The 17374-nt window shown below is 44.2% G+C and overlaps 1 protein-coding gene across 1 annotated transcript in view; it reads right to left on the reverse strand.

Annotated features, from left to right (window-relative positions):
• Nucleotides 1-3688: 3688 nt before the first annotated feature.
• Nucleotides 3689-17374, reverse strand: part of hecw1a (HECT, C2 and WW domain containing E3 ubiquitin protein ligase 1a) — a gene marked incomplete at both ends in the record, with an annotated part of 43554 nt that continues 29868 nt past the window's right edge. Inside the window, 17 exons of the mRNA XM_083668597.1 lie at nt 3689-3800; nt 5993-6191; nt 7005-7119; nt 7379-7525; nt 7649-7778; nt 8055-8153; nt 8318-8470; nt 8642-8755; nt 8987-9101; nt 10321-10427; nt 10816-10899; nt 11809-11905; nt 13000-13114; nt 13699-13833; nt 14010-14195; nt 15377-15498; nt 16816-16925. Coding sequence (XP_083524723.1) covers nt 3689-3800; nt 5993-6191; nt 7005-7119; nt 7379-7525; nt 7649-7778; nt 8055-8153; nt 8318-8470; nt 8642-8755; nt 8987-9101; nt 10321-10427; nt 10816-10899; nt 11809-11905; nt 13000-13114; nt 13699-13833; nt 14010-14195; nt 15377-15498; nt 16816-16925 — 2140 coding nt within the window. The remainder of the gene's footprint in view (nt 3801-5992; nt 6192-7004; nt 7120-7378; nt 7526-7648; nt 7779-8054; nt 8154-8317; nt 8471-8641; nt 8756-8986; nt 9102-10320; nt 10428-10815; nt 10900-11808; nt 11906-12999; nt 13115-13698; nt 13834-14009; nt 14196-15376; nt 15499-16815; nt 16926-17374) is intronic.

Consider the following 17374-nt stretch of genomic DNA (forward strand, 5'->3'; position numbering starts at 1 on the left):
GCTCATCAGCCAGTACAACGGACGGATACTTGGCTTTCCGTTGCCGTGGCTACACTCTTGATTGACAGGCCAGTAGGGTGGAGCATGCTAATTTATGACTAGCAGGGGCGGGGTTCCCCATCTGAACACCATCTCCAGTTTAGTTCAACCTGCCGACAGAGTGCGAATGGCAGTCTTATTCAATTAACTTCAATTGTGTTTTTTTTTAAATTTTATTTTTTAAAATATCCCGCTCAAGTAAGCGGACACAAGACTACCTTTAGCTTAATGAGAGTTGGAGAGTTCCCAGGGAGATTGTAAAAATGTCATATAGTCTACTCACATTCCCTGGCCTTGCTTGACCTAGCATGTGTGGAAGGTTTTATTGATTCATTCATCAGGGCAATTCTGCAAACCTGTGAACATTGTTTTGTAAATAATTTTGAAGGGGTTTTCTAATAACATCTTTCTTCTACCTGACGGGTTGTCCTATAGATAGACCTATATGGCAAAGAGCATCCACCTATATGGAAGCCTTCAATAACAGTCATGGTGAGGTAATCCTCCCTCCTCTGGTGAAGAACGGTGGTGCAGAAAACCACTTCAGCCCTGCATTGTAGACCACTATGTCTTTTCACACTGCATTTAGCCTATAGGGTTCACAAACGCATGTACAGTATGAATTGAGGGTCAAATATGACAGCCCGAGGCCTCGGCTAAGAAACTGCAGCGCGAAAAGCCCTTATGTAGGTCACTTCCACTTTTAAGAGCTATACAGTACATTATGGCACAAAGCATACATTACCACAAAGCCTTTCCGCCTACCAAAGCATAATCAAGAGTCATTCTAATTACCTTTTATTCCGATTACCACTACCCTTGATATAGAAACACCCCCTGGCTCAGATTCTCGACAGAAAGCATTATAATCTAATCTTTCAAAAAAAATATCTGTGGACTTCAATGTGACTATGAACGTTTGTTTGAGGGCAGTCGCTCATTCCTGACCCATAAACCTGTGGAAAGAGACTTTTGAAGGTGGTCAAAGCAAACTGAGACACAATTTCTATTCAACCCAGTGAACTGAGGACACAGTACACCTGATTAATTACAAAGTCATAGATTGTTTATTGACATTCCTGTACAGTGGTATGACAGAATGGAGCAGAAGCACAGCCTGAGTATTAAGTGACCCGTTATCAAACCAAAACAAATCAGATTGTTAAATAATATTCTCTTTCCAAATGCATTTACATAGAAAGGAAATATTAGAAGATAAGGTGAAAGTTGTGGTAGGGGTGAACATGATTCAGTATTAAACTGAGAGGACACGGAACATCACCCCCCCATTGTGGCACAGTTAGATACTGCTTTATTCTCCATATTTATGTCCTGGTACATTATTTCTGTGATAGCTTTTATTTAAAATATTATAATAGTTTCTATCAATGCACTTAAATAATGTTCTTAGATATTTTAGAATAAATTAAGGGCAGTCTTGGCCATTCTTTATTTAAATAAATATCACCATGAGTCGAATATTTAATGCCCAGAATATCTATATATGAATACAATTTTTCGTAAACCTAGTAAAAATAGACCACAAAGTGACACAATTCTCTTTAAATACAATGCAAGACAATTCCTACAATAGTCATTCCTTTCTACATGACACATTCCAAGTGTCTTAGACCATTAAGGATGCAATTACTACGTTGACATCTTGATAAAACCACAATCTTGATCTGTCAACACCAAGAAAGAAGATGGGGGAGGGAGTGGTTACCGTGGCTACATTTACAGTGCAAAGGGAAGGAAGACGATACCAACATACAGTACAGTACTTTCCCCACAATTTGAGTATTAACAAGCTTTGACATCATTGAAATAAATAATTCAATGTGATAATTAAGTTAAAGGCTGGACTGTTTATGATGTTTGAGGGGTGCACCTTTCTTCTTCTCAACATAAAGGCAAATGTTGATGAATTATATACATTTCTGAAATTGATCTTTTGAAACATACCCCCATTGTGTCAAATGTGTATACACCAGACCTCAATTCAAACACCGTCATTTTACAAACTCAAAACAATACCGAACAATCTTTGCAAAACAAAACATTCAAATAAGATTTCAATCTTATACTAAAAACACATTACATTTGACAATTAAAAATATTGTAGAAAAAAAGACAGTACTTATGAAACATGATTACAAAAGAAAACAAAATGACAGCCATAGGGATTATACATTGAGAAAGAAACGTTGTTCCCTTGCCTCCAAAAAACCTTGGTGGTCAGCACTATACTGAGACAGGCAAGTTGAATAAAGTTGTACACTTATTTGTAGTAAAGTTGCGCTCTATATCACTGAATATTCACCTCCACAATTCACAGCTCATAGGGTTTCGATTACAAGGCCCATCTCGTTGTCAGAGTGACAACAACAATATTATTTTTGGTGTGAGCTCAATGACTTTGCAAGTCTCCTGCCAAGAGAGTTCTCAGAGAGCTTAGCCTATGCGGTTTCTAATCTTAGCCTGGCACAGTCACCTGGTGGCCGGGTCACCTAGGCTCTCCTCTCCCTGTACTGTACACAGCACTGAGCAGGTAGAGGAGGTACGTGACTTCAGGTTGAGCCCTCTGCAGTACCATGACATGGCACAAACCATTCACCCACTGCACAGGAGGAGTCTCCAATAGGAGGAGTTATGATGTTAGGTGGTACTGTAACACGTCCTTGGTCGTGTTTTAGGCAATGATTTACCGAGGCACTGTATCTTACCTAGATGGGAGATGCAGGCTGCTGCACATGCTGAGGCGGGGCACAGATTTAGAGAAAACACACTTATCCCCTAACCTGATCCCTGCTTTAGACGTCATGCCACGGGACAGTCATAGGAGTTATGACTCCTGTGGAAAACCGTGGAAACGGAGGACAATAACGTTACGATGAGGAAGAATTAGCTGAAACATGCACCAAACATGTTAAGTGTACAAGAACACTAAAGTGTACATTAAAGGAGCTTTGTTTGGTTTGCAGTCACTGAATGCTCATATACAGTAAAGGAGATGTTTTGCTAATGGTCACTGGAGTAGACTGATTGATACATTGATTGACAGGACGATGCAGTCTAGGAGGGGCTAACAACTGTTGGGTGGGGTTACCATGAATGTCACTTCCCGTGATGATGTCAGAGGAGGCTCATGGGCTGTGGGTGGAGCAAGCCCTTCCTCCTGCATAGTAACAGCCCCACTCCATGGAGCTGTAGTGGTGCCTTATGGGTAAGAGGGATGGTGGACGTAGCAAAGTCTGTGTGTGTGTGTGTGTGTGTGTGTGTGGGGGGGGGGGGGGGGGGGCAGAGCAGGCTGGAGTCATGGTGTTCACTATTGCATACATGTTGGTTTTTGTATAACCCCCCCCCCCCCCCCCCCAATGCAGTTCTGTATGTAAATTGCAACAGATGAGGGATGCAGCACAGTCCATGCAAGTGTTAATTAGTTTGATCCCAACTACTCCTCAGGTACATATTGTAGAAAAAAACAACAACACAGGACAGGATACCAGCGGTCCGTAGTCATATTAGTACTGGTCTCCTCCACAGCGACGGTATTACAAAATAACAGTTGTTTCAGTTGGGTTGCCAGAGGTTGTTGTCAGTCTGTGGTTCTCCTCACTCCTGGCCCAAGGGTCTCCTCCAAAGCTTCTCACTCAAGGCCAAAGGTACTGGTCTCCTCCACAGCTATCAGCAGCTTCTCGTACAGCATGGTGTAAGAGGGGTACGGAGGGAGGTCAAGGCGGTTGAAGCATGTGTGAGCCCTGAGAGAGATGAGGGAGAGAGAAGCTTGTCAGGGGCGACTGAGGCAGTACAGAGAACACAGAGAACCTGATGGAGACTAAGGACAGGGATGTAAGCTGTCTGTTGATCATAAGACCAGATCATAAAGGATATTATTACAAATGAAAAACAAAAGAGGTGTCAAGAATTTTCCAGAAAAACAAAACCATTGTGCGCTGCTGTTTAGAATTCTTAACCCTTTCACCTACAGGAATAGCTATCATTCCAGTTATCTTTAATATATAATAATATTATATATATATATATATATATATATATATATATATATATATATATATATATATATATATATATATATATATGTAATTTAGCTGACGCGCATACATTTAGCTGAGTGCATACATTTTTCAGTATATATGGTCCCAGTGGGAATCAAACCCACTTTGTGCCACGCTCTACCGACTGAGCCAGAGAGGACCATCTTTAAGCGTGTTATTCTGCTCTTGGTTACATTTAACTCTCTCAACAATCAAGAGAGCTCTGGTCGGGATGGACTTGATGTTGCTCCCCTTCACTGCTGATGCTGTTGCCTCCCTCCACAGCGACAAACTTTGCCTGTTCCTTCCACTACAGTGGAATGTGAGTCCTGTCTATTTTGCTGACTTAGTAGTTCGTTTTCAATGAGATTCCCTCCTGTTCGGGAATGCTCAATGAGATCCCCTCCAGTTATTGCCCTGTGTGCCAACGTGATATGTATATGGCAAATGTCAAATATAGGACTATTGAGGTATTTCAGAGCAACTAGAATAAAAAAACGTAAAAGTAAATAGGGTCAGTGTGTGTATGTGTGTGTGTGTGTGTGTGTGTGTGTGTGTGTGTGCGCGCGTACGTGCCTGTGTGTGTTTACCTTGTTGTGCTGAATATCAAAATAGAAAATGCAACATATGGTACGAAAATAACATTATGTAAATTCTTGCGAAGCTGTCTCAACTTATTTGAGCGCTTCATGTCACATCTGTGTGATGTGAGCACCCATAATGACCTCTCTGTGTTCCAACCTTTTGGGTTCAGCAGGGCCGTTAGGTAAGTGCCAGTAAGTGCCACGTAGAGACACTGCAGTTGCTGTATACAAGGAGTGACCAGCTCTTAGCTAACCTCAACAGCTCTTTTCACATGGGAAAAGAACACCCCAAAGACGACAAGAAGGAAATATGGAGATGATGATATGGAGATGAGAAGGAGATGATGAATGGAAATGACTCTCATGTACTACAGGCACAATATTTATAGATCATATGACTTATTGAAAACTCATTTTATTGTTAGACGATTTTTATAATAATACCTCAACAGATATTTTGCTATGTATTACTGGTAGCACAAAGTGTAAGAAAACTGGTTGGATTTTTTCGGAGCTGGGAGTGCAAAAAGTAGATTACGAGGTGGAACTACAACGTAACGGTTGAGTAAACACACTGGTATTTCATTCCCCATATGGGCAGTAAGCCCTGAGCAGCAGGTAAGCCCTGAGCAACTCAACCAGCTGTACAAATGAACCATGTGTAGAAATGACAGCTATGTCTGGCTCTCTATAGAGGTCTGAGAATCCGTTCAGCATATGAATAGGATCTTCTCCCCAGGCAGACTTTAATGACTGTATCATGTGCTCCTGAATGAGAATGGCTCAGGTAAGGAAGGGGAGGGGAAGGGGATGAAAGAAACGGTTGGACGCAATGGCCGGCTGTTTTACTGGGTTCAAATGCAGTAAAATATCTAAAATCTAAATATCTAAATGCAGTAAAATATCTAAAATCTAAATATCTAAATGCAGTAAAATAATGTCTGCACTTGGAATGATGCAATACATGTACCGAATGTAAATGAAGAATCACACATTTAATCAGATACCTGACATACAGTAAGGCTCAGAAGGCTACTTTTTAGAATCCTAACATGCTTTTTAAAAAAATATATATATATGTTTTTAGGGCATTTCTGCTTTATTGGGATAGAGACAGTAGAGGTTGACAGGAAGGATGGGAAAGAGAGAGGAGGGATGACATGCAAGATATGTCGAGGGTCGGAATCGAACCAGGAACCTTGCGATTATGTGGTATGCGCATTAGTGTGCTACGCCACCAAGCGCCCAGAATCCTAACATGCTTAACCTTATCATTACACTTCAATAGTGTGTTTCAGTCTCCTGGTGTACCTGGGTAGCGAGGTGATCTTGCCCCACTTCTCGATGCAGAAGCGTCTCAGGCCGTTGCTCCCTCGCAGGGCAGCGAAGCCCTCGTACGGAACGCTGGAGGTCCCCGTCACAAACTGAAGTAGGCGGAGCCTCTGCTCGTTGTTGAAACGCTCCACGGCGCCCCAGAACCACCGGATCACGATGTGTCCGTCATGGTAACCTGAAATAGGTGGGAGAGGTAGAGGGGTCAACAGGTGTGATTATTGATCTAAGACCAGCCTAATGGGAGCTAATAGCTTATTTATGTAACGCCAGTCCATGTAAATACTACAGTATATAGTTTCCACTGTGGGTAATGCAATGCAAACAATGTGCTGTTTGCTTTGGAGTGGATGTGGTGAAAGGGCAGCAGGAGAGTGATGAACAGCAGAGGTCTAGGCCAATAGGAGGGTCAAACTGCTCCGACTGAGGAGATGATTAGTTTGGCCAATTAAGAGCTTAGCTGGGATGAGAACCAGATGAGGGTTCTGGCAGCTGCCACAGCCGCACTGGCTTCTGAGTGATCAATGTTAAAAGGACGGGCATTCCTGGCCTCGCAGGCAGCAGGCCCCTCTGACACATCTGTCTGTTCAAAGAGAAGAAAACTCACCACTCGGTTGCAGTCACACAAGCACGGGTGCAGGCACGCACACACGCACACACTTTCTTGTGTCAGGTGACATGGCAGATCTGTGCTAACAAGTGCGTGTGATGGACGTTCAGATGGGTTTTAGTTGGCCCACGTACCAGTCATGTCAGTCCGAACATATAGCCTATCGTACTATAATGATTTATGCCCCAATTATTTTTTAAATGGCTTACGATATGCTTACTATTGCCTGGACTTTGTATGTAGCACTTTCACCCTCAAACGTGATCTTTGTTGTCTACAGGCATGTCAGCTGACATTGATTCGTACAATTATTAACAGGTAGAAAAGACCTGCCCTCATTGGACGGTAACTGAACAGCCCTGAGCTGTAGTGCGGTCATACCTCCTCTGTACTCTGTGTTGGTCCTCCAGTCGTTCAAGTCGATCTCAGCCGTTCCAGCAATAACCAGCTCCAGCTCTCTGGCGTCGAACACAGACACTAGCCGGGAGTCCACCACCTGGAGACACAGGAGCAGGAGGGTTGATATTCATCTTAGCTCGAAAGTAACCATGACAACCTCTTTCTTCAGCCCCCTTCTTTGTTTGCACAGCTGAAGGGATTCGACAGATGTAATATATCATGAGCCATATTAGGGGCCATGTTGTTTATACCTATTCAGTTCCTCCAGCTCTGCTGACACTGAAGGGTTAGGGGCTAGGGGTTGTTGTTGTTGTTGTTGTTGTTGTTGTTGTTATCAGAGTGGACCTGTACCGTACCTCATAGAAGCCTCGGACCATCGCCTCAGTCTGCTGCACCACCCCTCGTTCCACCCTCCACTTGGCCATACGTTCTATGTACTCCTTCTTGTTCTTCTCCGTCACCTGGAGGTTGGAGCCGCCTGACTTCAGCTCTCGCTCCGTCACCTGACACAGGAAGTGTGTGTCAAGACAATAATTGTGTGCAGGAAACCAGCATGGAGGCAAAAATAATTGACAGTCACTGTCCCCACTCCCTGGTGGGCGGTTGGTGTCTCAGCCCTGACTGACCTGTCCAAACACTTCTTCATTGACAGTGAAGGTGAGGTCCAGGATGTCTGTGATGTCATTGTCCTTCATCCACTGTAGGCTCTGGTGGAACTCCTCATCCAGATACTCCAGGTCACTCAGGTCCGTGGCTCTGGGGGACATTTTCAAGTGCAAGATTGTACATGTTAGTCAATCTGGCAGAATGGTTGAATGACATGTTCTATGACATGTTCGAAAGTAACTATGGAAGATGAAATAACCACATACTGTACTGTACTGTAGAACTATAAGTAATAATATGTAATATTGTACAACAGTGTGTATGTGGAATGGTGTGTGTGTGTGTGTGTGTGTGGGGGGGGGGGGGGTGTCTGTACATGTTTGTGCGTAGTTAGGTTAGTTAGGTTAGTTAGGTTAGTTTACTCACAGTCTGAGCAGAGCCTTGTAGAAGGGCCGTGTGAAGAAGGCGTCCAGTAGATACTGGTGGATCAGAGCTAGGCCTAGAATACGGCCACTGAAACGGAACCTGACCAGGACAAAGACAAAGCACAGGAGGGTTTATACCCTCACAGCAGCCTGTTGTATAGCAAACTGTTAGACTAACTGTTAGACTAACTGAATAACTCCTTTCGATCAAATACTATATTGTAGTTGTTCCATAACTCTTGGGGGATTTCCTGTGGTGCTCACCATTCCAGATGGTTCTCTACGAAGGCGGACATGGGGCTGATCTGGACGGTGTAGGTGTCGTTGGCTGAGTACTCAAACAAACCGTAGTAAGGGTTAAACAGCTCCTGAGACAGCAGGAAGAAGAACTCTCTAGAAGGCCCGCTGTAGTCCAGTCTGGAGGAGGACATTCAATCACATGGAATCAATCAGTCAACCAACCAAATTTAAACTATTTAGCCTTTCACAATACAACAGCAAACCATGGCCAGGAGGAGTATTTTGTTCCCACTTATAGTCTTCTAAGCTAAGCTGTTGTTGTCTCCTATCTGATGGGTGAGAGCTTACCCTTCCTCTCCTACGAAGCTGACATAGAGCTTGTTCCTCTGCAGCTCCTTACGTGAGTAGGCCATCACCTGGTTAAAGGTGCCCTCCAGAAGGTGGTCTCTTCTGATGATCAGCCTGAGAAAGCACCAGAGTCAAACCACAGTGAAGACAGTTAGAAACACTACTGCATAGCAAAGACCACATCTCCCAGGATGCTCGACTGCCATTGCAATGTCATATTGGGCCTTATACAGCCTATTAAGATGATGTGATTATCTTACATTAAAGAGAATCATGTCAGTTATACACAATGTTTCTATAATCTGAAGGTTCCTTAAGGTGGCAACCACAAACACAAACACTTACTTGATCTTCCCTGGTCCTTGGCCATAGCCCTTGGCTTCCAGCTTTCTGTAGAAGTTGCGCAGTTTGGCCTCGAAGTCTCTGCGGTATGGGGCAGGAGCTCTGGCCCTCTGTAAGCCTGCCAACACACACGCAGACACACGCCCACGGACAGAGAATGAGCTATGCTACTGCAATATCACACACATACCCTCAAGGAAGGCCTACTCAAAGATAGAATGTTAGGCAGTTATGGGCAGTTCGTCCCAATTCAATTCAAAACCATGGGCGGTTAATCTCTGTTCAAACCCTAACCACCTATCAATGGTGCCAATGATCGTCCTGGTTGCGTTATTTTTTTAGGTCACATTTGACAAGGAGAGACAAAAGGGTTGAAAAATGGAGCACAATTATAATTCAGGCCTCCCGCTGTTACAATATCCCCTTCTGAGCTCCTCCTCTCGGCTCTCCCTCATCAATAGTAATAACTATCCCGACCCTCATCACAACACGCTAACGAGCCTGGTTCCTCATTAGGACAGCATTACCATACTCTAGCACAGCACAGCAGGGCCTCTCATAGGCAATGATGACTATGAGGCTGTGTGTGTGTGTGTGTGTGTGTGTGTGTGTGTGTGTGTGTGTGTGTGTGTGTGTGTGTGTGTGTGTGTGTGTGTGTGTGTGTGTGTGTGTGTAAGTGAGACTGTGGTCAGTGGAGTCAGTCTGGTCCATCTTAAAATGACCACAAGAACCAGAGGCCTTAGCCTTCTCATTACCCTCTCTGGCCTCCATCAACATGGCCGACAGGATCACCAAGGCCAAATGCACACTTGATTATAGTGCAGAGGTTTGGTCTGTCATTTGCTGCTTTAACAATGTAGTTTATTTCATATTATGATAATTTATTAATAACTAGTGTTATGAGTGCACAGCCATATTTCATAAGCAGTGGTGTATAATAATGTTACCTCATTAAAGACTAAAGTGACAGCCTCTAACCATGAACTCAGTGAGTCATTGGAAGTGGTTTCATATAGATTGGTCCACAGGCCGTAGACTATTTCTCTTGGGTAAAGTGGGTAATTAGTAAGTGGTGCTTGTCATGGTATGATTTCCTGAGGTCCTTCAGTCCTGATAGGCAACATAATATTAAGTGGTTAACCTCTGTTAAGTGATAGTTCTTCAGAGATGATTCCCTCTTAGAAATGAGTAATTGGCCAATGGATGTGCCAAGTCCTGGATGTGTGCTGATTTGATAAAGCCCTGGGCTAGCCTGTCTAAGTGAGAGCCAACTGTCTGTTCAGTGAGGACAAAGGTGATCGGCTGGTCAGTAAGGGGGGTGAGGAGGAGGGACCTACCTGGGGAGTTCTGGGGTGAGGATCCAGGCGAGCAGCGGGGTGAGAAACTGTACCCAGGGTGGAAGGAGTGAGACGGGACATGAGACATGATCTCCTCCTCGAACAGGCTGTAGGACAGGGACCAGACAACACAAAGGTTAAATCAGGGTTAAAAAAAACTAAATATATATATGGACTAAAAACACACCCAGCTCTGAGAGAATGCCATCCTTAGGAGAGAACAACAGGTTTGATCTACATCTACTCTGGACAATGCAGATCCTAGTAGGGTGACTCTGTTGGATTTGTACACTACTACTAACCCGATCACAATCAAGTCTGCTGGCTGATTGGTCTGTTTTGTGTGGTACCCACATAAACAGTATAATCCCATTGGCTAGGAGACAGTGGATCAACTTGATTGTATGTGCTCATGGCTTACTGTAACCAAGCCTAAGCAGAATCCTGCAGGGCCAGCCAAAACAACTGTCTACAACACTGTAGTAAACACATTACCTCAGCAGAATGACCAGATCCGCATCGCAGGACAGCTTCTCCACCCCCTGTGGACCCTCTATCCTGATGTAGTGGATCTTCTCCCTGATTGGTCAACAGTGCGAGAGCAGACAGACATTAAGCCAATAGCACATCTCAGTTTTTAACTCCTGTCTGATATAGAATGATATGGCAAAGACTTTTCACTGATCAGGGAAACACTAGACCTTATAACAGCCTCTTAGGACCTGGGCTGAGTGGTTTTCCTGATCTGGTCCCATGGTCTGGAAAAACTCACGAATGACTAATGAAAAGTCTCTACTGCTGTAATGTTTATTCTAACTAAATGTACCACCAATACATTTCCACCCTGATTGAGTGGACGTTGACCAGGGTGCTGCTCTGGAATGCTTTTAAGATAATAATCAGTTTTCCTTTCACACCTCAGAGATGAGGTCTGCCCTGAGCCGTAGCAACAGAAACTTACTGTACCACCTCTTCAATCAGGAGGCCCGGACTGTTCACACTGACACCGTTCACACCACCACCAGCACCTTCAATCCTCCATCACACAGGAAACTGAATCTGTCTCTACTGTACTGACATTTACAGTGGAGAGCATTGATCCACATACTGTAAGTATGCATACTAGCATTAACTCTACTTCCCCCGGACCCACTTATAGCCCAGTCCTAGACTTAAGATCATGCTCAATGGAGAATCTCAATTGAAACTGATTTCTAGTCCAAGAAATCTGCCCTATTTGTCAGAATGTCATACAATCAAAGAGGTGTACGTAAGATGAAATTCATAAAAAGGGTTAAAAATATCTTTTTGATCAGATGGAGGGTCAATGCTGGCATCCCTAGCGCCATCTATGAATTTGAGGGTGGTTACATTTCTCCAGCCCCATCTCTCAGCTGTTTACCCCCCAAAAGTCGTGGGTGACCACTTGTTACGGTATTTAAATCCCGGATTGCCCCTCTAAAATATAGCCAAGAACTAGAAAATCACCTTAGTGCGTGGTTCCGTGCCAGGCTGGGTTGGCGCTCTTGAAGCAACTCAAAGATGTTTGGCTGGCGAAGGAATGCCACTATCTTGTCATTGTAAGCTGTGGGGAAGGAGAGAGTAATGAGGCGTGTCATCACTTCTGGGTTTTCTGGGTCGCTCTTCAAGAATACATGTCATAACAAATGTGTGATTACTCTGGGAAGTGGTCTCAAATCACACACCTGAATAACCTGAATGTTTGCATGAATACAAACCCATTCAAACCCATGGTGGGTGGATGTGAATGGAGGAGTGGTGTCATATAGTAACCAACTATCACTCTCTCTCTCTCTCTGTCCAAGTCTTGTCATGGTTGAGAAGACACCAGGCATTCTGTGGCGCTCTAGGCCTGTAATTACAGCAAGCACCACTCAGCTCAGCCTGGTGGGGAGAATGAGGTTGTGTATGTGTGTGTGTGTGTGTGTGTGTGTGTGTGTGTGTGTTTGTGTTTGTGTGTGTGTGTGTGGGTGTGTGTGTGAGAGAGAGAGAGAGAGAGTGTATGTATGTGTGTGTGTGTGTGTGTGTGTGTGTGTGTGTGTGTGTGTGTGTGTGTGTGAGTAACTTGGAGGGATTCCTGTGGGACACCACTGTGTCTTTGAGCCCAAATCCAGTTGATGTGGCTGTGGCTCTGTCTGTGTGCGTCTGTCTCAGTCTCAGATCAGTTGTCAGGGTAATTAGGACATGGAGAATAAGGCTTATGTCCCTGGGGTGTCACTGTGCTGCAGTATGTGTACTCTACATTTAGACAAAACAAATATACTGTAGTTTAGCCCTCATCGGAACTGTGATTCTGTCAACTGACAGGCTCCGTTGGTTGAAGTGTATAGTTTCTTTCCACAACCACTGTGTCATAAAACCAATGAGTCTGATGTGCAAAAGCTATATGGGGCATGGTGCTAGCAGGGTATTAAAACACCAGGGTTGTGGGTTACATTTCCACATGGGCCACATGGATAGAGAGTACGCTTCATTGTAAGTCCCTTCAGAATGTTTCTACCGTCTACTGCAGCACATGATCATATGGAAACACAGTGGTAATACAAGAATGATGTCACAATGAATACATACTGCAGTTCAACCTCGGAGCGGAGGATTCAAACCACCTGGCCTAGTGACACACCTCTCCACACTGTTGAGTGAGTGATCAGTACTCACATGGTGTACCCAACGGTACCGAGTCGGGGTGGTACTGGCTGCGTATGGCTGCTACCAGGCTGTTTCCTGGTCTGGTCAACAACGACGCTCCTCGGCTCCTGGACACCTCAGACGCCTGAGGGACCACAGACATCCAACACAGTCAACATCACTGCTAAATAAATAACACACACACACACACACACACACACACACACAAACACATACCCACAGACACACACACAGACACGACCACCCCATATATAGCGGCACACCACACATAGAAGCACACCACACATAGACACACGCACGCACGCACGCACGCACGCACGCACGCACGCACGCACGCACGCACAAAGTGCAATCCAACCCCTATGCAATATTCGGTTGAATGTATATTTTTCTTGCCTTAAATGTATATCATTTGAAATGTTTATTTTATTGCCTCTTATATTTTTCTATTACAGTTTCTATGTGTTTTTATATTCACTATGTACCCCCAGCGAAAAACATCTCAACATCATCAGACACGCTGCAGGGGTGAACTCTACTGTCAATGAGGACACCCCAGGAGACGAAATGAAACCCCACATGCCATTTTCTTTTGCCATTTTCTGACTAAGATCATTCTTATTGGGTCAGAACAGACGTGTCAGCTTTTCACACCAATGTGGCATGTGAGGTTGTGACGGAACAGGTGCTCCCTCCTGCGGTACTGACTTCTCCTGCACTGTAGCTGCGTAGCCTCTGCAGGTGCTGTCTGTGGGTCAGGTGGTTGGGCAGGCGCCCGTTCTGCAGGGTGATCCTGGGGTCAATAAAGGTTGTTGCACGGCTGTTGTGGTCCACGAAAAATGACTGGAGGAGAACGAAAAAAAGCGTTAACTTGAGATACGGGAAGTATTTCACTCCAATATAGGGTCAAATCCCATCCCGTGATATGTGATAATGAAACTGGGAGTTTATTGAGATCATAAATGTGGTTAGATATGAGGTAGCTTGTCTTGTCCGCATCCACCAATGCTCACTGTTACCTTCCCCTGAGGGTCTGTCTTGATCTCCCAGCCTCGGGGCAGCTCAAGCTGTGTGTCCGCAAACTTGTTGAGGAAGATGACCAAATCTCTGTTGTGCTGGTAGCGCTCGAAGTTGCGTGCGTCCCGCCGGACCTTCAGGATCATGTGCTTCAGACAGGTGCTGTTGGTGAACATCCTGTATGCACTCTGGGAGACGGACAAACAGGAAGGACATTAGAGGAAGGACAAACAGGAAGGACATCATGAAGCCTTGTGACATCGGCTTGTTGTGCTTTTTAATATCATTGGATTGGACTGAAAAGTCATTGTAATCACCTGTTGGTGTCCTAGGAACTGCCGGTTTGCTATTACATACTGAAATGTTGCAGTTGTTGCAGAAACACATCCTTGCCAGTCATAATAAACTGGTTTGGAGAATGCTGTCCTATTGATTTCTGATACTGTGTGGGGGAAGGACTTTTTTAATAGGTACAGACAAATGCACGCACACACACATGCGTGCACACACACACACACACACACACACGCACACGCACACACGCGTACACGCGTACACGCTTGATTTCATTTGACACCAGGTCATCTATTTATAAACTCTTTTCTCAAGGGTCAGGGTAATCCCTTTCTGTCTCTCAGTTGACAGGTCATGTCCAATGTCTGCAACCGGTCTCCTCCCTTTGGCAGGGTTATGCAGGGAGCTCAGAGCGATCAATAACCAGGGTCTCTATTAATAAATCAACCATCATGGAACACCGCCCTGCGGACCCGACCACAGCCGCTGGGCTCCGCATGATTAGGTCATGACCGTTACGCAAAGTCACTGGATGGCAATACTGTACATGCCATGTTAATCAATGGGACAAGGCTGTCACACATCTGAAAAATAGCCTCTGCTGAAACACTCAGGCATGACTTGTCCTGAGCTCTTACAGGGAAAAGGTGAATGGGTAACCAGGGCCCAAAGGCAAGTTCAATGTTACCATGAGCTACGTCAGCAGAGAGTAGGGCAGAGGTGAGAAAAAGCGACTCAAGAGAAACCAAAGGAATGAGAGGCCTATTGGTTGACATGACAAATACACAACATAGCTAATGGTCAGCGGATGTACAGTACCAGTCAAAAGTTTGGACACAAACTTGCCAAGAGTGTGCAAAGCTGTCATCAAAGCAAAAGGTGGCTACTTTGAAGAATCTAAAATATAAAACATATGTTTTATGTTTACTACATAATTCCATGTGTTCCTTCATAGTTTTGATGTCTTCAATATTAATCTACAATGTAGAAAATAATAAAAAAAATAAAGAAAAACCATTGAATGAGAAGGTGTGTCCAAACTTTTGACTGGTACTGTACATGTACCAGCACTCACATAGTTGGCATGTAGGACAGTGAAGAACTCTGGATGTGTGACAAACTTGACAGCTGGGCTCTGGAGGAGCAGAGTGATCTTCTGGTTACTGACTGGGGACGACGGGCCTTCTCTCCTGGGTTCTGCAGAAACAGATCAAACAGAACATCAGATCAGATTAGAAAACATGATGAATGGTTTTTTGTTTTTTTAAAAGATGTTTTTAGGGCATTTCTGTTTTTATTGGGATAGAGACAGTAGAGACTGACAGGAAGGATGGGAGAGACAGGAGGGATGACATGCAAGACGTGTCGAGGGTCAGAATCAAAGCCAACTAAAACATAACATATGGCAATTAGCTGATGCTTTTTTTCCAAAGCAACTTAGATTGCAGTGAGTGCATACATTTTTCAGTAGATATGGTCCCGGCAGGAATCAAACCCACAACCTAAGCATTGTTAGCACCATGCTCTACCAATTGAGCCACAGAGGATATAACATATACTGCATCAAGACAAAGAGAGGACCGAAGAACTATCACTTCACACCATTGAGCACTGAGCACTGCCTTGTCCACCCGTAGACTTAACCATTGGCATATTTATTTATAAGGCTATTCTTGGTCTGCTTCCATCTTACCTACGGATCTACATCCTTCAGAAAAGTATGGGAAGATATTGTCTTCACTTCCAGGATATATTCCTACTATCTGTCCCTACTGTTCGTACTGATCTGGGAAAAAGGGTGTTTAAGTATGCTGCTCCCTCTGCTTGGAATCAGTTGCAAAATTACCTGAATCTTCGGAAGCTGGTCTCACTGGATGCATTTAAAGTAATTCTAAATGACTTGGAGGCAGGCACATCTGGCTGTAGATGTTTTGGCTGATTCATGTTGCCCCTGTTTGATCCCTGATGTTGATGAATATTTTAGATATTTTTGATTCTGTCATTTATTCTTTATTTTCATTGTAAATTGTTAGATGTTTTTTTTTTTATGTCTGCAACCCTGTTAATTGTGCTGCTGCCTGTCTTAGCCAGGACGCTCTTGTAAAAGAGGTTTTTAATCTCAATGAGACTTTTCCTGGTTAAATAAAGGTTATAATAACACCTACCACCGCCCTGCGACCCTACTCACTACCTATCATCCGCCGTAGATTGAAGACCCATCTCTTCAGGCTACATCTTAACTGTCCCTCCTAAAGACCTCTTCATCCCCACTACCCCCCTGTGCAAGTTTCTCTCCGGTAAATAAATTTATAAAATAAATAAATAATAATAATAATAATAATCTTCCTTCTTCTAGCATTGTCACTGCCAATAGCCCCTGGTCCTAGGATAGATTACTTTGTCTTACGATGACTGATGGATAGATGATTCACTCACTCAGACAAATGTATTTGTTGTAAGTCGCTTTGGACAAAGGCGTCTGCTAAAAGCCATAAATGTAAAATATAACGACACCTGTGGGCGGTGGGGGAGCGTCTGTCTCCGTCTCAGTGCTGCCACTTCTCTCCAGCCTCCGGCCGCCACACTCATCCTCTGTTGCCATGGTTCTCTGGATGTTCTGGTACCTGGACACGAAATGACATCACAGTGTGTCAGTGGGTCCCTGGGCCTTTCCCTGGGAAACAACCCTTAAACAGCCCCATAATCCAATCCACTTCCAAAAAGGATGGGATACTGTAGGTACAGCAAACACAAGGTGGATGTAATTCTTTATACCTGTCAAATCCTTTCAGATATACACAAGTGACTATGGAGTTGTTGAAGTTAAATGTTAATACCCAAAGGTCAGCAGGAACATGAGAGCATTTCCCAGATATTGGATACGTCAGCTGTGCCCACAACCATCACATCTTCTTAGCCCAAAACAGAAGCAGCTTTTACCCTCCTCTTTCTTTCACTTTCATCCTTGTCATATGAGTCATTCACCAGCTCCTGAACTTAGTGTCTACGTTTAGAAGCTCCAGTGTCTAAAGAACCCATTAATTTGACCTGAGATTACCTTGAGAGGAGGAAA

This window comes from Argentina silus, assembly GCF_951799395.1.
Source record: "Argentina silus genome assembly, chromosome: 1".
NCBI lineage: Eukaryota > Metazoa > Chordata > Actinopteri > Argentiniformes > Argentinidae > Argentina > Argentina silus.